This window comes from Echinops telfairi, unplaced genomic scaffold (genome assembly GCF_000313985.2).
Source record: "Echinops telfairi isolate 266 unplaced genomic scaffold, ASM31398v2 ScPeMD7_31;HRSCAF=116, whole genome shotgun sequence".
Lineage (NCBI taxonomy): Eukaryota > Metazoa > Chordata > Mammalia > Afrosoricida > Tenrecidae > Echinops > Echinops telfairi.
Window position 1 is genome coordinate 56,471,569 of NW_022103928.1, and position 23,066 is coordinate 56,494,634.

The window sequence follows — 23,066 nt, forward strand, 5'->3', positions numbered from 1 at the left end:
ACTCACACATTCACTCACACACATCAAACTTACACTGTACACACTCATCTCCCCGTCACACACAACACACACAAATACGCACTCACACATTCACTCACACACAACACACACATCAAACTAACACCATACACACACTCACATACACACACTGTCACATAACACACACCACACACACACACTCACATACCATACACACATGCCCACATTCACACACACTCACATACTCACGCACTCAAACGTACATACACACACAACACACTCACATAATACACAGCACACACAACAACACAATTCCTTATTGTTTTTGTCATCAGCACAGATGATTAATTTGGTCCGTCAGCCCTGCAGCAGATCAAGGATCTTAAACCCATTCGAGACTGACCTGCGTTTTTTTTAGGAATGGCTCTTGGTTTGGGACAGGCCTATGCCTGCCCCTCCCCATTCCACTTGGATGCCACTGGGATCCCACCCTGCAGCTACCCTGTGCATGCGGCCAGGCACCTGGCGGCTCACACACAAGATTACAAAAGTCTGGGAGATGAGTTATGTGGCCCGTATTTTCCAGGTGAGAGAAAGGAGGCTGTAAAAGGCTAGGTAACTTTACCCACCCTGCCAAGCTTTCAGAGAGGGCCGGGCAGAGAGAGCCGGGCTTTCAGACTCCAGGGCCTGGGGCCGCCCTTAGGGGAGAGGAAGGGGCTGTTCTGAGGCTTCTGAGAAATCACGCCACTGAGCAGTGCCCTGTAACGGGGTAATCTCCAGCACACACCAGAGTCCTGGGCGAGCCCACTGGTTCCCGAGAGGCTGCCAGCCTGGCTCTGCCCCAACCCCTGGCAGACCCTGTTCCTGCTGAGCCGCTGTTGAAGTCCCAGAAGATGCTAATTTGGCAGCCTGGTCTCTGGTTGGCAGTGCTGTGGGTTCAGCCTGGTGACTGGGCCCATCTGCCCATCTGTGTAACACTCCCCATGTCCTGCTCATGGGTCCACACTGACTCCCTGTCTGTGGGCTAACTGGCTAGTGCTTCATGACAACCTCCACTTGGGATCCTCTACCAGTCATGTGACTTCAGGCAGGTTCCCTGGGCTCACTCTCTCTCTTGCCTCACCTTAGAAATTAGCCCAGGGATAGAAGACCTGGGTCGGAGCGCAGACCCCCCCTCCCCAAACCAACCCCCCTCACTGCCCTGCTGCCATGCCCAGGAGTTCTCCCTCCGCTTACTCCCCAGCTCCAGGCTTGCTGGGCTTCGTCCACTCGGGTCACAACCAAGCTGAACGACTTCCTGCTCTCTACAAAGAGCATGACATATGGCCCCGTGGTCATTTGTACCTGAAGTCTGTCTTCCGGAAGTCACAGGGTGGGTTACTCAGTAAATCTAGGGTGACTGATCGAGTCATTCTGTCCGTCTATCAGGATAGAAAACACTTGGCTACACACCTGCAGGTCTTTTTATTTGTTTGTTTGTCTTGGCTCCAAGTCCTGGTTGAGGAAACAAACTGTTTCCAGTAGCTCCTGAGCACAGCCACACCCGGACGGTAGGAAGCCCAAACAGACCTGTGGCCACTCAACGTGTGTCCGAGGAGAACCGCTCCGTGGGCTTTCCTCGGCTGTCATCTTTTACAGACTCAGAGGGCCAGGCCTTCCTGCTGTGGTGCTGCTGGAGGGGGTTCCCATTGCCCACCTCTGGTCACCTGCTGAGCACAAACTGCTTGTGGCTCCCAGGAACCTTCTGAGCTGGCAAAGGGGCCTGGCACGGGAGAAAACCTCTCTTGTTAGTTGGGGCCCCGGATCACAGGCCTGGCGTAAGCACGACCTTCTCCCTCCCCGACTGCCTCTAGTGCAGCAGGCGCACCGGTGAGGGGTTCTGCTACAAAGGGGAGTTTCACTCTGTCATGATCACCCCTGAGCACAAAGCAGCGTTCCTGCACTGGGCCTCCGCAGAAATGACTTTCTTTTTCGTTTATGGTTTACCATAAAGCGCTTCTTACTAGAGGTATTTTGTTTTCTCCTTTGGTTTCCATTTTAAATCACGCAGATGGGCTTTTCTTTAATGATTTGAATTTAGCCAGCAGATAGCTGCTTAGATATCACTGGAGGCAAATCACGTTCACGGATCGGGTGGGGGCAGGCAGAGTGGGGGCGGGAACGAGGGCACTTGCGAAACCTTCACGGACACATGTGGCTTCCATGTGAAAACATCCCCAGGGCTGGAGAAGCTCGGCTGTTGGGGATCGTAAGGTGCTTCTTTTAAGGGCTGGCAAGTGATTCTGCAAGACCAGTGGCCCCAGGTGTGTGAGAAGGACTGAGCTCATCGGGGTTTGCAATGGCTGCGATTTGGGGAAGTAGAATGGTGGAATCGATCCTCCCACCTTGTGGAGTGCAGGCAGGCAGACTAATGAATGATTTGCACCACCCAGGGGCCCCAGAACTCAGTGGGCAAGCAATACTCTGCTCTCACCGCCCTGTTGCCCAGCCGCCCTCGGGCCTCACATGCTCAGAAAGAACAGAAGCATTCACTGACCTGCAGTGCTCACCATGAACTTCCACTTGACCACATAGGCGTCGCCCTCGTGGAACTGCCCAATGCTCTGCTTGGGGAGCCGGCTGTAGTCAAACTCCAGGATGTGCCAGACATCCACCGTAACACTGGCTATCTCAAACTGCCGCCGGTCATCACCTTCCACCAGGCCGTAGCCACGGCCCACGTTCACCCCATCGAGGACACTGCCGGTGGCCGTCTGCGGCACGGGCACCATCCGGGTCACATCGTACGGCTTGACCTCGGCCCGAGGATCTTCCTACCAGGGAACACGAGAGCCTTTGCTTAGCCACCGCTCTTTCCAGAGTGGTTTTGCTCACCTTCAATGCCAATTGAGTTGTCCTGAAGGGTAAACGTGCTGCCTTCAGACTTTGTCTCAGGTGTCTCATGTTTCTACTGCATTTAGGGGAAAGGCCTGGGAAGTCTGAATTTCCATCCTCACCCTGGTGTGCACGGTGCCCTCAACCCTAGTCCACTCCCAGCAAAGGCGGAGCAAATGAGATTTTCACTTCCGGGAGTTGGAAGGTAATTGAAACCCAGTATACTTCAGGGTCAGCAGTTCTAAACCAGGAGCTGCTATGCGAGATAATGAGGCTTTTTACTCCTATCAAGATTTATAGAATCTCAGAAACCCACAGGGGCAGTTCTACTCTGTCCTATAGAGTCACCACAGGTCAGAATCTCCTCAATGGCAGGGAGCTGTGGGGGCCCAGGAAATCCAAGTGCAGCCACAGGGCAGCCATAAGGACTACCTTCTGCTGGCTGGGCTCGCCGGCGTTCTTCTCGTTTGGTCTCTTCAGTTCCGTCCAATCCAGAAACTTCTCTTTGAACAGAATTGTCTCATTGTGTTCAGTAAGTCTGCCAAATATTGCCCAATCAGGTCGCCCTTGTCCTTTTCTGCAAGGTGGGGGGGTTGTGGGGAGGGCAGTGGAAAGAAAACAAAACCCAGGATGAAGACATGCCACAACAAAGGACAGGAATCTAGAACAGACGCATGCGGCTGCTGGAGAACACTCCAAAGGATGTAAATGGTTTACAGAACAAGTGACTTACTTTTCCTTACTGTGCCCCATAAGTGACATTATGTTAGCCTGAAGCCTTGGGAATTCGTGTCCATGGAGTTTATGTGCCTGGATCCAACATAAACCACGTCAGGGCCGGGCTTTGTTTCCATTCTAGCATATTCTTGTATTTGAGATCCCTTGGAACCAATCGGCATACTACACTGGGACCTGGTGGGTCCAGACAGCAGCCACATACTTTGCTAGCCTGGATTATACTGCCCCCAGTGGTTGATGGTGGTAGGTGCTCCTGAAGTCCCGCTGTGAATTCCTACGTCATTGTCCTGCGCATTCAGGCTACTGAGGCAGTGGCACGAAAGTAGCAGGATCTAAGGAACCAAATATCAGCAAGTATGGGAACTCCCGCACCACCCTGAAAGTCTGTGGTCTTTACCAGAAATTATCAGAGTGATTCTCTTTTATATAAACTCTACGATGCAGGCCTGCTCAGAAGACTGTCAAGCGAGTATTTAAATGTGAGAAACATGTCTTCTATGCTTTGCAGTGGACTGAACAAACCAGGCAGCCAGCTGTAGTGTGAAGGGCCCGTGGCCAGGGAGCTTCTCCACCTCCTCACGGTCTTGCATGTCAGTCCATATTAGTAGTTCTACTTTCCCACTGGTTAAAAAGGGTGCATGTGTTTTGTGAGATGAAGGAGGACTTCGTGGATTGGTGTTGGACATATGGGTTAATGTTGGACTTGTGGACTTGGGCAGCACTGGGTTGGGATGTTTTCTTGATGTGCACTTACCCTTTATATAAAACTCTCTCTTATACATGAGTTTCTGTGGATTTGTTTATCTAAAGTACCCAGACTAATACAAATAGTAACAGAAATAGTTGAATTTTAAAACAGGGAACCCAAGTCATCAAGTGGCACATGGTATGTAAGACTATGGGAAAATACTAAAATCTACTTGTGTGATAATGAATATGCTGTGCTTTGAGGAGTCATGGCACTCAGGGGTTAAGCTAACTGGTGGGAGGGCACTTCAACTCCCCAGCTGTCCCATAGGAGAAAGATGTGGCAGACTGCTTCCACACAGATCACCCGCTTGGAAACCCTATGGGGCAGCACTGCTTTGTCCTATAGGGTCACGATGAGTCTGGATCGACTTGGCGGTAATGGGCTTTGGGTCACACTCAAAACTCACTACCACTGACTCAATTTTGACTCACAATGATTCTATAGAACAGAGTAGAACTACCCCCGTGTGTTTCTGGGGCCTTGCATCTTTATGAGAGGAAAAATCCTCATCCTTCTCCCTTGGTTCAGCTCGTGGTTTTGAACTGCAGACTTTGCAGTTAGCAGCCCCATGTGTAACCCATTATGCCACCAGGGCTCCCGATTGTTGTTATTGTTAGGTGCCATTGAGTCGGTTCCAACTCACAGCATCCCGATGGACAACAGAACAAATACCCCCCCGACCTGTGCCATCCTCACAACTCTTATGGTTGAGTTCCTTGTTGTGGCCCTTGTCTCAGTTCATCTTGTCCACGGTCTTCCTCTTTTTTGCTGCCCCTCTACTTTACCAAGCATGATGCCCTTCTCCAGAAACTGGTTTCTCCTGACAACAGGTCCAAAGTATGTGAGACACAGTCTTGTCAGCCTTGTCTCTCGGGAGAGTTCTGCCTGTAATTCCTCAAAGACATGTCTGTTGGTTCTTTTGACAGTCCACGGTACTTTCCGTATTCTTTCAGCACCACAATTCAAATGCACTGGTTCTCCTCTGGTCTTCTGTGTTCAGGGTGCGACTTTCATGTGCACATGAGGCCACGGAAAGTAGCAGGGCTTGGTTCATGGTAAGAACCTCAAAGTAACAGCCTTGCTTTTCAACACTTCAAAAGAGGTCTCGTGCAGGTTTACCTGATGCCATGCATCGTTGGATCCTGACTGCTGCTCCCATGAGCACTGTAGATCCAAGCAAGACAAAATCCTTGACATCTTCAACCTTTCCTCCATTGATCGTGCTGTTACCTATTGGTCCAGCTGTGAGGATTTTAGTCTTCTTTACACTGAGTTGTAATCCATACTGAGGGCTGCAATCCCTGATCTTCATCAGCGAGCGTTTCAAGTCCTCTTCACTTCCAGCAAGCAAGGTGTGTCATCTGCTATGGGTAGGCTCAGCTATTTCTAACCTGTTATAGGTGAAGGCACACTTCTTGGCCCATCATTAAAACCCATAATGCTAAAACAAAACACAAAAACAACCCCAAAGCCTTTTCTGCAATTAACAATTATTTTTATCATGACTACCTTTCTTCGATGTGGATTATATTCTGTGGATTTTCAAACATGGCTTTCAAAAGTCCTATCCACTGGAGGAAGTCATTGGAACCTCAGTGTTTCCATGCCCTCTACGAAATGTTGATTACCAAATAAATGGGAAATCCTGCACCTCAGGGGCTATGCCTGGAAGCTCTGAAATCACAAGGAAATGCGTTGCTTCTGCTAAATTCCAGAATTAGTGGCTGAATCCCAGAGCCTGGCAAGATTTCAATCAGCAAGTCATTGTTGACACAATTGCTATTCATCTGCCGCAGGAGCATCCGGTGGGAAACATTTCTTCCCTTTAAGAAATGAAGCATCGCACACACACCTTCCAGCAAAGGATGGGCACCCCCCCCCTCCCTGCCCCTTGCATGGGTTTTTCAAAAGAGGGAGGGATACTGTTACATGTGAATGAAACAGTCTGAAAACTGTTACAGTGAATGAAACATTTATGAAAACTGAAACTTATAAGAAGCATGGTCCATGACCATCGTGAGAGCCAAGGTCAACAGAAGGACTCTTGCTCACCCAACAGGCAGCCCTACCTGTCGCGCATCAGCATACCTGGGAATAAGCGGATTGCATTCTCCGGGATCCAGTGGGTTGATGTCACAATTCTCATAGTCAAAGGTTCCATTCCACAAGTGCTTTGCCAGCTGAAAGGCCACTTTTCGTTGAGCTAAGGTGACTTCTTTTCCGTGCCACACATAGACTTCGCTGCCAAAATCAAACACCAACACCTGGGGAAAGGGTACCAACGAATTTGCTGACTTCAGGGATGTGCTCCGAGCTGCCTCAGTGACTCCAGTGAGGGATGGTGCAAACCTTAATGGACAATCGCTGTACAGGAACCAAGGCCTCAAGAACCCACCAGCTGGCCCAGCCCTGTCACCGAGCCGGCCTGGCCCCCCAGGACTGTCCTGCATGTCAAGGCGCTATCCTCTGAACTCTCAGACCACCTGGAACTTTTGATTCCAAAACAGTGACTCCTCCCTCAACAGAAACATGGGTGCAGGGAGACAGCAGATGGTGTAAAGTATGAAAATAATTGATAAATTACCAAGGGTTCATGAGGGTGGGAGGGAGGGAAAAAGAGGAGGTGATACCACAGGCTCAAGTAGAAAGAAAATGTTTTGGAAATGATGAGGGCAACATGTGTACAAATGTGCTTGATACAGTTGATGTACGGATTGTTATAAGAGCTGTTAAGAGCCCTCAGTAAAATGATTTTTTTTTTTTAAAGACACTCCTCCCTTTCTGTCTTCCTCCTTTCCCCCCCTCTGCTCCTCACTTGATGGTTGTAGGACCTGTTGTCAGTTACAGCTGGGTTAACACTGGCTTCCAGGGACCCCACTGGGTTTCCTCCGCTACAGTCCTGACAAGAGCTGACTCCTGGGCCTTTCGCCAATGGATCGACTGGGCGAGTTCAAATGCCAACCTTCTGGCTTGCAAGTGATTGCTTAACCCTTGTACCATGAAAGCTCCTTCCTCACTTGGCACCCCTCCCTCCTCTGTCCACTCATCCCCTTCATGGGCCCCTTCACACAGGTCAGACACTGACGTCTTCTCTCCTTCCCACAATTCCAAACCCTTACAGGCAGAGACCACACTGCCTGACTGGATACCCCAGGGACGTGGTCAGTAGACGCTGAGTGAGTAGGTGTATGCAGTGCTATTTCCTATTTTCACATTTTTAGTTTGTCTCATTCTTTCTTCTGAGCTAAGTCTTTCCCTTCGTTTCCAGCGAGCCGGCTTCTACTTAATATCAAGGCCAGGCTCCATTCCGCTTCCTCTTGAAAGCTCTCCCAGATTGTTTCTTTTTGGTGCCACGGTCTTCCTTGTGAAGGCCCACACCAGGTTTGGTCTGCGCTGTACATCTGCGCTTCAAGAGATAGGTGTTCTAATACCCTTTGTGGTAGTTACATAATCTGGTGTCAACTTGAGACTATTATGAATGAAGGGGTGGAGTCTAGCCTGTCAATCAGGTCGCAGCTTGATGACTTCATTGGGAGGCACTATGGATAAACAGCTCACTGGAGGCCAGACCCACACAGACTCACTGCTTCATCTTCCTGCTGACAAGACACACAGAGCTAGTGAGAAAGCCAGAACCCTGGAGCTGGAGGAGCCACGTGGAGACCCACACCAGCGATGAGATGCTTCCACCGCCACTAGGTCCACATGGCTTTCCACCCACTGGGCTGTGACCTTCCTGCATTCTGCCTCATTGCATGTGTTGCATGAGTCTGAAGAGGAATTTACAGACTGGTATTGGACATATGGGCTAATATTGGACTATGGACTTGATCTGGACTGGACTAGGATGTTTTCTTAATGTAAAATTACTCTTTATATAAAACTAACCCAATACACATATCTGTGTCTCTGGATTTGTTTCTCTAGTCAACTCGGACTAACACACCCTTCTACCGAAATACACGTGAGACTCTTGTATCTTCCCTTTCCCCCTCAGCACATAGAATACTTACTGGAGCAAAACAGCAAACAAACAAAACTACTTCTTGTCATCTAGCCAATTCCAACTCACAGTGGCACAAAATGCACTACCCCGCCAGGGCTCCAGAAATGTCTATCTTTCAGGGGCTCTGCCAGAGAAAAACCCAGCAATCTGCTTCTGTCAATATGATAGCCTATGAAATCCAACAGGGAAGGTCTACTGTGAGTCAAAAGTCTACTCTATGCCACCTATCAACAGCTCTGATGGTGTAGTGGGTACGAGTGGGCTGCTAACCATAAGGCCAGCAGTTCGAAACCACTAGCCCAGCGGTTCTCAACCTGTGGGTCGTGACCCCCTTTGGGGGTCAAATGGCCCTTTCACAGGGGCCGCCTGATTCATAACAGTAGCAAAATTACAGTCATGAAGTAGTAACAAAAATAATTTTATGTTTGGGGGGCACCACAACATGAGGAACTGTATGAAAGGTTGAGATCCACTGGCCTAGCCACTCCATGGGAGAAAGATGAGGTTTTCTACTCCGAGCCATAGGGGCAGGTCTACTGTCTTCCTGGGTCATTGTGACTTGGAATCGACTTGAGGCCAGTGAGTTTTATGCCACGTACGAGCGGCGACAGCAAATATTTATTGATACGGGAGGGGATAAAAACCCTCAACGAACCCAGCACAGGGCCAGAATTGATGACTACAACTTAGACATCCATCGATTCCTAAACCTAACAACAACAACAACAAAAACAGTTTATAATATTTTTACAAAAATCGAGAGCTAGGGCGAGGCAGGTTTCCGGGTTCCCTAAACATACTGTCATTACATCGTGAGAGACAGAACCCCGTCCACATCTGCGCACCCTCTGAACAGCATTCTGAGTTGTGTGTTAGGGTCTGAGGCAGCAAGACTGATTTGACATCACAAACACCTTCTCAAAAGTGGCAAGTCTTCCGCCCCACCCCCTGCCATCGAGTCCATGCTGACTGATGGCAGCCCTCTGGGATGGGGGAACTGCCCCGGCGGGTTTCCAAGACTGTAACTCTTTACGGGAGCAGCCGTTCTCCTGTTTCTCCAGAGGATGGGTTTGAACCACGGATCCTGCGTAAGCAGCTCAATGGGCCACCTGCTCTACTACCGGGGCAGTCAGTGGTAATCCTGGCTCCTGTCTGTCGGCCACTTGCTATTCTGTGGCTGGTGCTTTACGAATGCTTTCTGGCTGGCGAGCGGAGCGCCTTCGCGTACCTCTTTGGGTTGCAGAAGGGAGCACTTGGGGATTTTCCCCCAGTAGTCGTCGTCGGGCACCAGCTTGTCCTCCGTCAAGCGGTACACGCAGTTCGTCTCTATGATGGCGGCTTCGTACAGCTCGTCTTCTTTGGGGTCCCCAGCAGCTGGGGGAGAAAATGGGCCGGAGAGGATGCACAGTAAAAAGGAGCCCATTTCCAGGGCTGCATCAGGGCAGGAGAGACACAACCCCCGCTCGGCCGTTTCTCAGACGCACAGCAAACTCTTACATTGGTAACTGGTTTGGCCCCCCAGCAGTTTCCAGAAGTCTTTGGCAGCATGGGTGTGTGTGTTAATTCCTTCCTCGATAGTTTGGATGTAGGTGGCTCTACAGCCAAGTTCCCTCTTTGTCTGAATTAAAGTCGCAAGTTCTGAGGCCTAAGAGAGGAAGACAATTACAGGGTGGAAGAGCCATGGCAAAGTGCAGTGGTCCGTGCTACCGTCACAAGGGAAACTATGGTGTGTCTCACAGGAATGCCTGGTGACCACGGGGCTGCCCGACATGCCCTCTTGGGCATGTCTAATAAAGCTACGAAACACGCAGTCGGGGGACGAAGGGCACTCAGCTCTGTTCTTAAACACTCAACATTTAGGAAGTTTTAAAAGAAGCACCCATTCTCCGAGTTCCCCCTCCCAGGACCCCCCAAGATTCAGGAACCCGGCGGTCACATTTCACAGTAATAACCATTTTGCAATACACGATCCTGACGTGATATGTCAGCTCCTATTTTGGACATGGGACTAAGATTAAAGCCTGGAAACGTAAATCACAGTCCTCCCATATAAGCACCCGATGACAGCTTGTGGGAAAGCTAGTCAGGGACATAAACCCTCGCTGCCCCTTCTGGCTTGGAGGGAACACCTGGAACTGAGAGGCTTTGTAAGAATCGGGCTACGAGTAGACCGTTCTGTAGCTACCTATAAATAAAGAGTTCCGAATTCAGATATCTTTTAAGACACCAACCTTAGCTTTCTCTATGACGTTGGCAAACTCTCCTACCCACAGGAAGCAATAATGTGGAGATAAGAGAAGGAAGCAGTCCCCGCTGTTGAGGGATGAGGCTCGGGGCTCGACCAGCCGTGTCTGCACGTGTCTTCTCCCTGAACACAAGGCAGAGCGTCAGCGTCTTCCCAGAAAGAGAATTCCTGCTAAAAAACCACACCGTACACCCCAAATCCACTGCCATCGAGTGGATGCTGACGCCTAGCAACCACACAGGACAAGGTAGAATGGCCCCTGTGAGTTTCCGAGACTAACTCTTTATGGGAGGAGAAATCCCCACCTTTCTCTCGATCAACACACTCACAGCTATCAAGTTGACTCTGAGAGCAACCTTCCAGAGAGTGTCAAACTGCCCCCGAGGGTTTCGAAGCAGACAGCCTCATCTTTCTCCCTCAGAGTGACTGGTGGGTTCGAACCACTGACTTTGTGGTTAGCAGCCTAACACCTAACCCAGGCACCACTAGGACTCCTGATATCACAAAATTAAGGAACTCAAACTCACTGCCATCGAATCAGTTCTGACTCAGCGCGTCTTTAACCCTGGTGTTCTCTGATTCCCATCTCTCTGGCCTGCGCTGAGTCTTCTGCATCTATTTCATTCTTGGACGGCAGTCAGGCTCTCACACCGTGAGAGGTGACTGTCTACGCTGCCAGGTCCCAGGGTGTGTGAAGCAGAGGTTGAAGAAGCACCAAAGGCTGAGTTTTGGAGCGAGGAGAACCCTACACTCACACTCAGACCAACCTCGGACCAGCCCTGTCCCTCACAAGTTTACCACCTCCAACTCTGTGAGATACCGTGATATGTCATGAGAGGAGGTGGACAAGGCTTGGTGCACAGTAGGTTCTTGAAGAGAGTGAGCCACTGTGGTAGTTATATCATCTGTTGTCAACTTGAGGATTAAGAATGAAGGGGTGGAATTTAGCCTGTCAATCAGGTAGCAGCTTGAGCTTGCTTGAGGTGGGACACAGGCTCACTCCCTGGGAGACATTGCAGCTGACAAGACACATGGAGCTGCATTAGCGCCCTGAGCTGGAGGAGCCACGTGGAGACCCCTGCCAGTGCAGAGATGCTTACAACACCACTGGATCCACAAGACTTCCCACTCACTGGCCTGTGATCTTCCTGCATTGGGTGTCATCACACGTGTTGCGTGAGTCTGAAGAGGAATTTATAAATTGTTATTGGAAATATGGGCTAATACAGGACTATGGACTTGATCTAGACTGGGCTGGGATGTTTTCTTAATATTCAATTGCTCTTGTGTATAAAGCTCTTTTTACACACACGTGAGCGTCTATGAATTTGTTTCTCTAGTCAACCCGGACTAACATGGTCACCCCCTTAGAGGAAGTCAAGGGAGCAGCCAGGGTGCCTCAGGTTTCCAGACGGAAGAGCCCCCGGGCCGCTCTCAGGTACCTTTGACCTGCAACAGCATCAGCTTCTTATAGGGCACCGCACTGTTGTTGGAGTTCTGCTCTGTCAGGTTGACGCTCCGCAGGCTGACGCTGCTGAAGTTTTCTTTGCTGGCTAACCCCGCCAGGGTGACTTCGGAGAAGTTGGAGTTGGAGGATACTGGCAGGGGGACAAGGGGACACAGAGCCATGAGAGGAGAGGTGGAAGGACTGGCGACCATCACTATCTTTTTTCTCTTTCATTAGGGAGGCAGGCATACTTCAGTTTGATAAGCAGTGCCGTTCAGAGGTGCCCATGCAGAGAGACAAGAACGGAGTACCTTTATTGACCAGTTTCTTGAGATACACTCAGGCGCTAAACTCGTGTGTTCAATTCCCCAGAAAGCTGCCGTGGCTATTATGAACAGCTTTTGTATGACGGAAGGCACTTCCGGGAAGACTGCTGATGTCTTCCTGTGCCATAGGAGACAGCAGTCACGTTATCAAGGGGGGTGGGCAAAATCTGGCATATAAAGCCCCATGAAATCATCAATGCCAGCTAATGCCATCCGATTCACCACAGAGGAGTATTTCCAGCCATCTCGCTAGGGGTTAACGAAAGGTTTGAGTAGTATGGCCCAAGAATGATGTTATCAAAAGCCAAATGGTGGCCCTCGGCTGAGACAAGGTTGCCCTCCTGTGTGATCAAGGGTGGTTGACTTCTAGTCTTTCCTGGTGGCAAAGAGATCTCTTGAGCTCCCTGGTTTTCAGACCCAAAAGGGTCATAACAAGATGCTGGCTTTTCAGTATAGATGACATAGGCACTCAGGGATCACAAATCAATGCCGGTTACCACCCAAAATGAAGGATGGAGCTGAAGCAGGCCACTTTGGTGCTAATAAATCTTTACTTCTCCAACTTACATACATATATTTAAACATATATATTTATTAAAAAAATATATACATATATATATACTGGAGAAAACTTTAGAACATTTTCTGAAGTTTCCCTGGGATTAGGTACCCACACTGAAGAAAGAGCACCTCCTTGACAATTGATATGGCAGAAGCCATCCCCAGACAGACTTCCTTCGAGGACGGGCTAGTGTAAGCCGGTCACTTCACCTCTACACCCCTTTTCTAAGAAAAGCCTTAGGACTAAACAGATGTAGGGGTGTTATTGTTGTGAGCTGCCATCAAGCTGCCCTCCAGCTCACGGGGAGCCCCCCACCCCATGCACACCAGAATGACATCCTGCCTGGTCCTGCAGCCTGCCTGATTTTGGCTGCAGAGCAAACCACTGTCACTCATGGGGTTTTCACCAGCCGATTCTCAGACCCCCAGGCCTCTCTCCCTAGCCAATCTTCATCTTGAAATTCCACTGATACCTGCTCAGCATATAGCCACACACACCAGCACCCAGGGTCGGATGGGTGATGGCTGCCCAGGGGGGCCCTGGAGGGAAATGGAAGCTGGGTGTCCTTCATGGGAGGTGAGAATTCTACCAAAGACACCTCCCGAGTACTGTCAGAAGATACAACAAAAGTCCTACGTTGGCAATGTCCATAATTCCGTCAAGAAAGCCGCTGTTTCAAGAGCCTGGCATCCCTGGACCCCTGGGCATGTGGCGGCAGGGCTGCATAGCCCGAAGCAAGGGCAGTATGCACAGTGGGGCCCCTCCCCACCCCAGCCAGCAGCTCCCCGGTCCAGGGCAGGGTGGTGGTGCCAGTACTCACACTTCTCGACTTTCATCCGCTTTGACTCCATGAAAGCCACATTTAATCTCTGCTCCGTATATTCCTGAAGAAGGTCTTCCCGGGCGGCCAGCATTTTCAGGGGGTTTTTGGAAGCCTGCACCCGGCGCTTGGGCCTGACTGCACGCTTGTGCTCGGCCACAGACGAGGTCAACCTAGGGGGCGAAGCAGAGCTGCGGCCCAGTCCGTGGAGGGCACCTGCCCAGATGACTACAGAGACGCGGGGATAGAGGACATCTGACCTGGGGGTGGTACCTGGTTCCACAGTTCCAGTTCCTGATTTCTTTAGCATCCATCCCCACCCTCTGCCCCCAACACAGAGTCAGAGGGTCTTAGAGCTGAGAGGAAGCCCACTGAACTCCAGATCCCAGCCACTGGGAGACCACCCACCCCTCACCCCATACCCTCCAGCTCTGGCTCAGGGGTGCGGGTAGGGCTGTCTGGGACTTCACTTGCAGCTCAGGCCACTGCGAAGTTCTTGCCCTGCAGAGGGTGGGAGGGTCGTCTCCCCACCTTGCCCACGCTGCAGGGGTCCTCCCTCGTTCTCTGTTGGAGTATTCTAGACACTGCGTGGCTTCACCTGCCACTAACAAGTCCTTCTGGGAGTGATCAACAGTTCTTGCTGCTCAATATTACTTTCTCCAGATGCCTTCTCTTCTCACTCCAACACTCACTCACTGAATCAAATCCATTCCAAAGCACAGCGACCCGATGGGGCAGGGTAGCCTGCCCTGTGGGTTTCTGAGACTGTCACTCTCCACGGGAGTAGACAGCCTCATCTTTCTCCCACAGAGCAGTTGGTGGTTCCCAACCGCCGACCTTGCAGTTAGCGGCCCAACACAAATCTTCTCCATTACCGAGCACCGTCCTACACTTTCTCTTAGGCAATGGCTTTTCCGTTCCCTTGCCACCCCTCCCTACCCCACCTACTCTCATCCTATGACCCAACCCTGAAGAAATACGTGCTTGGAAATAGGTACTGAAACAAAATAACACCACAAAACCAACGCCGGCCACCACATCCTCACTCATAGCACTCCCTGGAGGAGAGCAAACCCATGTACATGGCCTCCAACAGCTTCCTGCCGCTACCCCAAATGTCTGAAAGTATCGTGGCTGTGCCACATGGAAAACACACACACACACACACACACACACACACACACACACACGGCTTCAAAATGTTCATGGAAAAGTAAAATGAAGAACAGATTATGGAATTCTCTCAAACTTGTTGAAGTTTACTCTTAGGTATGTTTAAACGCACACATCTATTGATCTATGAATGAAGGGGACTTCAAAAGGTGGTGGAAAAATTCCACCAAATGTTTGAAGCCCCCATGTCTGTACACATATAGGAATCCATACATGTGTGTATTGCTATGACTTTTACTGATGATCATCAAGTCAATTCTGACCTGTGGTAACCCTATAGGGCAGGGTAGAACTGCCCCTGTGAGCTTTTGAGAATCTAACTCTTTATGGGAGTAGAAAGCCTCGTCTTTCTCCTGAGGAGCAGCTGGTAGCTTCGAACAGCTAACCTCGTGTTCAGCAGTCCAATACGTAACCACTACTCCATCAAGGCTATTTAAATATATATATATATATATATATTTATATATATACACACATATACATATACACACACATCTTTATCTATGTCTCAAAATATATATTAACGAGGGGGTCTTCAAAAGTCCATGGTAAATGGAATGAAATATAATGGATTTTCCCCATAAAGCTTCTGGTGCCCCCTTATAAATATAAGCATGCTTAGATTATGATATGTACAATTTAAGCAATAGCATTTGGGTGGGGAGATTGAAAAATGATTAAATATCCACTGATGTAAAATATGATCTTTGAGTGAGAAAGAGGAATACTTTTTTTTAAAGATAGGAAATTGACACGACAATTAAAATGCTATATATGTACAGCAGGACCGACTTCAGGCAAAATGTGTGAGGCGTAAACATCAGGAACTCAGGAATGCAAAAGCGGGCTTCTGAAGGTGACTGTCATTCTGCTCCGTTTTTAGGAGAGAGCAGGTCACTGGGGCCCAGTGTCATCCTTTTTGCCTTCCCAGCATGCACTGCCCTGCTTCTGCTAATGTATCTTGGTTTTCCTTTTTGGGAGCCAACTCACTTCACTCTCACCCTTCAGCCTAGCTCTGGGGGGCGAGGTTTGTGTGTGTGGGGGTGGGGGGGGGGTGGAGAGACCCAGATCTGGCTAAGCAGCATCTTCTACCACGTTGGCCACAAAGGCTGGTTTAGGGAGGGAAACAGGGACCACGTCGGAGCCAGGAAAATCAAGCCTGGCACTTGTGGTGCTGGAATGACTAGGGAAGAGGAACTGCCGGGGAGGGTCGTAGAGAGGTAGCTTATGAACTTGGAGCTGTGTGGAACCAGCTTCTGCCACTGGGTCACAGCATGGTGCAGAGTGGAAACAGCCCCAGGATCTTCCGGGGGAGACTAACGACACTTGGGTGAGCTCTGGAGCCTGCCGAGCCTGGCACGCACGCCTGCTTGTGCTTTGCTGTGAGGAAGCCTACACCATCCCTCCACGTCACTTTCTGCATAAGTCACCTCGGTGGGCTTCTTTCTGACCAGGAAGGACCCCGCACTTCATCACGCCGTTTCTCAGGGTGGTACTGTCGTGTTCCCATGTGCAGGGAGACCCGTGGGCATCGCCGCGCAAGCCTGCAGCCCCACCGATTTCCTAACAGCTTTCACAGGGAGCAGCGTGCTTTGTTGATTCTCTAGCAAGGATGTTCTATTCATTGAAGCCCACAGGACCCAAAGACGGTCTTCCTAAGTTATGGGCAGGAAAGGGTTCGCTGTGCCAAGCGAAAGAAGGGCCTAGAATTATTTTCTGCTAAACTATACTCATAAAACTTTGAAAACATTCCAACTATGTTAAAACAAACCAAAACGACAAACAGTCCAGTCACGGTCCGGATGGGACAGGACAGACGTGTGTGTCACAGGGCAGCTAAGACAAGCCATCCTGCCTGGAGGCGCACTGGTCTGGGAGGTTATGTCTAATCCACCCACTGCGCCGGGCGGGCGGGCGCCTAACTCGGGGAAGACTCACACCAGCCGGCAGGGGAGATGCCGGTGCAGGCGTAGGAGGAGGCAGCCAGGGGAAATGGAGGAGACGGCAACGACTCACTTGGGTGCGTAAGGATCGAAAAGGACATCGAAGTCCTCCTCCTCGAGCTCCACGGGGCTCCTCGGGGCGGGGTGACCCACGCCGCGGTAGAACCTGGCGAAGGTCTCCTCGTCATCCAGCTTCATCACCTCCTTCACGGATTTGCCGGTGACCGTGAGGACAGTGTCTTGCATCCCGCCAACTACCGGCAACAAACAACACGCGGCGTGAGTGAGGCCGGTCGACCTCACAGGACTTTGGGAGCCATCTCCCCATCTCCTAGGTTCCAAGAGTGGGGAAACAGGTTGGTGACACACAGCGTGGATAGATGCCTCCCTGGCACCGACACGACTTCTCACGGGACGACTGCCCAGCCAGACCAGCTTCCACGGCAAAATGGCAGGAGAGAGGAGGCTGGCCTTTCGGCGCACAAGCTTAGTAAGCCTGCATTTAACGTGTCCCTCTTCTGACAGGCGGCTAGAGAGCCAGAGCCTCGTGTGCTAGAACAGAGGTGAGCGAGCTTTGTTTCTGTGAGTGGCCTGATGGTCTATATTGTAGGCTCTCAGGGGCCTCTGCTGTGACGAGTCAACTCTGCTGGTGGGCAAGAGTAGCTACTGTCAATATGTGGCTGTGCCTGTGGGCCAATAAAACTTTATCTATAAGAACAAGTGCCGAGCTGGAGTTGATAGGCCCTAGATTAGGTTGCTATCATGTGTGTGTTTGTATAATAAACTTTCAGTGGTTTGCATTAGTTGCCTGCAGTTTAATTACTTGATGACATGCTTCTACTTCAACTTTAAAGTACTTGGTTGTATTTATTTTCAACCGTTTAAGGATCTCTGTTGACTGTAGGGGCTTCCACCTCCCAGTATTTGATCCGTTTCAAGTACTGGGCATTTCTATTAGGAGCTAAGGTGCTTTTTCTGTGACGCTATATACTTGACTGATTTTTGTATTGCAATGTCTTAATTGCAACATTTCACTTACTGCCATAGAGTTGATGCCAACTCATAGCGATCCTGTAGGACAGGGCAGAACCACTCCTGTGGGTTTCCGAGACTGTACCTTTTTACAGGAGTAGAAAGTGCTGCCTTTTCCAGAGGCATGGCTGACGGTTTCGAACTGCTGACTTTTTGGTCAGCAGGCTAACTCGCAACCACTATGCCACCTGGGCTCCTTTTTCGTTGCCGGAATTTTCTTGTAGACACACTTTGTGATAAGAAGCAATACTATCTGCTGTTTTTCTTTCTTGCTTACCTTACTAAAATTTGATACATATAACTTAGAATTCCTCAGACCCAAAGCTATGCTGATTTTGCATGTGTAGAATGACTGGCCTTCAAGGTTACAATCAAAAGTGTAATTCTGAGTGGAGGGCCTTATTCTTGGGGTTTAGAGTCAGGGACAGCGTGTGATTGGAGGGTCTCCAATTTAGGACATCCAGTACGTCCGAGCTTCATGAGCCAATCAGAGGTGATTGAAGTCATTTTGGCTCGCCACAAGGTTAATGCTTAGAGCAGCGGTTCTCATCCTTCCTAATGCCGTGACCTTTTAATACATTCCTCATGTGGTGGTGACCCCGTAACCATATAATTAGTTTCGTTGCTACTTCATCACTGTCATTTTGCTACTGTTATGAATCAGACGACCCCTGTGAAAGGGTCAATCGACCCCCAAAGGGATTGCGACCCACAGGTTGAGAACCATTGGCACAGAGAATGTGGGGCTCGGTGACATTATGGGAGCAAGCTGACCCTTGGGTGGGGGAGGAAAGGCAGCCAGAATTGGATGCAGAGTAAGTCAGAGAGCAGGTGTTTTCCGGCTTCCTTCTGTAGGCTCACATTGAAGATGCACACCAGTGTTCTGGAAGCCTGGAAATTCAAGGGTCACTGTGGGCACCTGTTGGGTACCTTTGTTGTTCAGCCTGCGGAGGAAGGTTTCCAGCCGGTCCAGCTTCAGGTCAGACTCTAACTGCATGTCTGGTCTTGCTTCGATATCTGAGCAAGTAGAAACCACAGTGAGAAAGGGCCAGGGAGCATGCTTCTGACCACAAGCCCATGGACCTGCGTATCGGGGGGCTTGATGACTCACCTTCCAGGGGCTTGGAAACTGGGGTGGTGCTCTTTGTTTTGCTGCAAACAGGTGAAGCAACTGGAGTTATGGCGGAAGGGGAGGCCAAACCTGCAGAGCAAACAGGAGTGAGTGAGCAGGTCAGTCCCATTTCTGGAAATTCTCAGAACTTGGCTGATGTACAATAACCCCAGGACAGGTTTTATAATTTATAGAATTCACACACACACACACACACACCTTTGGGAGGGGCCACAAATATGTCAGAAAAGTGCAAACATACAGTGGCTTTTACGGAGCCATGTTGGGCTGCTGACTTCAAGGTCAGCAGTTCCAAACCACCAGTCCCTCCACAGGAGAAAAGACAAGACTTTCTACTCCCGTATAGATTTCCTGTCTCATAAACACACAGGGGCAGTTCTACTCTGTCCTAGAAGAGTTGTGAGTTAGAATTAGCTTGATGGCAGTGAGTCAGCTGTCTGTCTGTAAGGACCGGAGACACATTTCCCCAAAGAGCAATGAACACGTAATCACACGTGTTAAGCATGTTCACTGACAAGTGCACCGAACAGAATAATGCACAAGGTGATCAGAATCTACCCCGTGAAGCGGAGTTGTGAAGTCTGAGTGTGTGTGTGAGAGAGAGAGAGAGAGAGAGATGGAGATGGATGGGGGGCTAGCTGAGGAGCAAAGATCTTTGCTGCATCTCCCACAGAGGAAGTCCCAGACAAGCTGTGGTCCCCTGATACTGGAGCTCACCTGCAGACTGAGGTGAGGGAGGGGCAGTCTGGCCCCAGGAGCATCGTTCACACAGAGTGTCATGTCACTGAGCACTAACCCCAGGGGGGCTGAAACGTTTGGGGAGGCACACACAGAAGAGTGGGTTGACGATGGTTGGAGGGTGGGTTACCATGTCTCAGACGTGGCTAGGACTTGGCAACACGTGAGAGCCAGTGAAGGACATAGCCACTACATGGTAACGCGCGCCATTAGACAAAAATACCAGCAGGGGATGCTGTTTTTCTTGGCATCGCCTCCCTGCAGGCTCGGCACTGCCTGAGAGTGGCGTTTCCATCTCTGCAAACCTTCCCTGGAGAAGTCTGTCTGCTTCCATTCACACCATGTCAACATGGCAGTTCCAGCACGTCCTCAAGGGGCGCAGATGGTGATTTAAAAATAAATAACCTTTGAGTTTGAGGAACAGAAAGTGGCCTGAAGATTCGGGTGGTCAGGCGGATGGAGTAAGGTGTTCTAAGGCGTTCTCACAGGCCGGGCCTACTCTCCTCAAAGAAAGGAATGGATACACACTAGTAAGCAGAAAAAATTTCTTGGTGGGATTTTCTTGGTTTTTTTTCTCATCAATGTCATTTTCCTATAACTTCGTTCTAAGAAGCCTTCATGATGGCTCCATGTCCTGTAAAAAAATCTGTAAAGTTGCCCCCTTTGAATTAAAAATTTAAAAGCCAGTCACCCAAATTTCTGAGCTGACCTCTTTGCCTTGAATTTAAATGGCCCAGCCGATCCCCTCAGAAGCCACTGTTTGGACTTGTTTTTATGCAATACCCTAATGAAGCTAAGTACACAAGGGGGCATCATAAAATTCATGGGAAATGGAATTAAAAGAACAATGAGAATTATTCCGATGGCCCTTTGCATGATTGGAAGGACTTGTCTGCCGCCACTCATTGACTGCAGAGACATATGTAAACATACTTGGTTTTGAATATACTTGTGTGGGTATGGAAGGAGCCCTACTCGCTGGTCTGCGAACCTTAGGTTTGGCAGTTCAAAACCACTAGCTGCTCCTCAGGAGAAAGACAGGCATTTCTACTCTCATGAAGAGCGACAGTCTTGGAAACCCACAGGGCAGTCCTACTGTGTCCTATAGGGTCACTATGTGTCATAATCAACTTGAATGTTTTGGTATGAGGCAGACCCCTCTGACAACAGGGCTTTTTGACTTACAGTTGTATATTTACGGAGGTGCTGGTCTATCCTGTCCTAGAGGGTCACTTTGAATTGGGAGCCACTCAATGGCAGTGAGTTTGGTTTGGGGTTTGAAGTCTTTAGGGGAGCAGATGGGCAGAAATTTCTTCCAGGGCACCCCTTGGTAGGTTCAAACCTGTGGGTTTCCAAGACAGTAACTCTTTACAGGAGTAGAAAGCCTCACCTTTCTCCCTCGGAGCAGCTGGTGGTTTTGAACTGCCGATCTCATGGTTAGCAGCCCAACATGTAACCACAGCATCACCAGGGCCAAGAAAACCCTATCGCGAGTTCTACTCTGCAACGCACGGCATTGCCGCCTGTTGGAAGGGACTTGATGGCAGCCGGAACTTGTTGTGATGGTAAAACAGAGGATCCATGAGGAGGATCCATGAGGATCCATGAGGATCCATGAGGATCCATGAGGAGGAGAGTGGAAAAGGTCGACAGCCTATGCCAGCACAGAACAAGAATCCAGCTGGGACAAGAAACTAACCAATATTAAAAAGGGACCGGCCACAGCCATTCACCAAATGCTGGAGGAGATGCTAATCTTTTTGGTATTCATTTGTAATAAATGTGAAATGCTTGGATGAGGCCAACACCTGACTCGCACTGCCCGGAGTTGACCTGACGCGTAGCAACCCCATAGGGCAGGGTCGACCGGACAGGACAGGGCAGAACTGCCACTGTTGGTTTCTGAGCCTTTCTTCTAAGAGGTCCCAGCCTTTTGGTTTGTGTTCCTCATTGTTATGTGGATTCTGAGTCATAGGGACCCGTATTCACTCACTCAATGCCAAGAAGTTAGTTCTGATCCATAGCAACCCTACAGGACAGGATAGAACTACCTGGTGGGTTCCCAAGACTTAACTCTTTATGGGACGAGAAAGCCTCATTTTCCTCCCAAGAAGTAGCTGATTGTTTCAAACTGCTGACCTTGCTACCAGGGCTCCTATAGAGGCCCTCAAACTCAATGCCATTGAGTCAGTTCAGACTCATAGAGGCCCTATATGACAGGGTAGAACTGCCTTGCTGGTTTCCAAAACTGTAACTCTTATGGGAGGAGAAAGCATTGCCTGCTCCAGAGGAGCAACTGGTGGTTTCGAACTACAGACCTGATGGTCAGTAGCCCGATGTGTAACCACTAAGCCACAAGAGATCCTCATAGGGTCTCCTTTTTTTTAAAACCCAATTTTTTAACCACTTCCTACAGGGAAGAAAATAAAGTGTCATGTATTCCTCCAGGAGCCAGACAGCTCCCCAGGGAGCCTGTAAGTGCCCATCTTTAAAGTGTTTGGATGTACACTTTACATCAGCCCCAAGAGCTCAACACTGGAGAAGCAACCTTCTGCAAAGCAATCCCTCTGGCTCAGAACTGGACCCATCTTTCAGACATCTGTTTAAAGAGAACCTGCAAAGTGGCCTTGGGAGCCACAGAGATCTTACTAGAGGCACTGGCATCTAAGCACTCACCCAAAGGGGAGAGGACAAAGATGCTTCTTCATGGAGAAAGGCTTCCTAGTTCCCAGGTGGTAAGAACCGGGCACAATTTTAAAGTCATTCTGGGAAAGGATGAAGATCGGTTAGCATATCGACAATGGATTTGGAAACTGGTGCCAATTTCCAAATAGGTCTATGTTGAAACAGTGATGGACTGAATTATGGTCCACAGACTGAAAACGACAGTTTACAAAGAGTAGGGCTAGCCCACAAAATTCCAGCAGAACTCAACATTACCAAGAGGTCATCAAGGGTTTGAGGGGTGGGTTGGGGGGTGTTGGGAGTGGGGAGCTGATACCAAGGGCTCACATAGAAAGTAAATCTTTTGAAAATGATGATGGCAACCTATGTACAAAAGCGCTTGACACAATGGATGGATGCATTTAAAAACAACAACTAAAAAAACACGAGGTCATGGCTTGATTTTTTTTTTCCAATGGAGGTATCTCACCTCACCCTAACCCCATGGGTGGACACCCACACACACTCTCTCTCTCTCTCTCTCTCAAATGAACATACTCTCATTTTCTTACAACCATACACAAGCACATGTGCACAGCACATACACAAGGGGAGTTTCAAGTGGTTTGTGGAAAA

At 49.6% G+C, this 23,066-nt stretch overlaps 1 protein-coding gene across 9 annotated transcripts in view; it reads right to left on the reverse strand.

The window, feature by feature from the left end:
- SVIL (supervillin) overlaps positions 1 to 23,066 on the reverse strand; it is a 221,238-nt gene that overhangs the window by 23,439 nt on the left and 174,733 nt on the right. For all 9 annotated transcript variants that reach the window (XM_045290069.1, XM_045290068.1, XM_045290066.1 and 6 more), the window contains 11 exons: positions 19,008 to 19,097; positions 18,827 to 18,913; positions 16,938 to 17,118; positions 13,749 to 13,921; positions 12,036 to 12,191; positions 10,580 to 10,716; positions 9,846 to 9,993; positions 9,577 to 9,722; positions 6,431 to 6,606; positions 3,286 to 3,430; positions 2,516 to 2,792 (listed from right to left, as the gene is read on the reverse strand). In XM_045290069.1, coding sequence (XP_045146004.1) covers positions 2,516 to 2,792; positions 3,286 to 3,430; positions 6,431 to 6,606; positions 9,577 to 9,722; positions 9,846 to 9,993; positions 10,580 to 10,716; positions 12,036 to 12,191; positions 13,749 to 13,921; positions 16,938 to 17,118; positions 18,827 to 18,913; positions 19,008 to 19,097 — 1,716 coding nt within the window. The remainder of the gene's footprint in view (positions 1 to 2,515; positions 2,793 to 3,285; positions 3,431 to 6,430; positions 6,607 to 9,576; positions 9,723 to 9,845; positions 9,994 to 10,579; positions 10,717 to 12,035; positions 12,192 to 13,748; positions 13,922 to 16,937; positions 17,119 to 18,826; positions 18,914 to 19,007; positions 19,098 to 23,066) is intronic.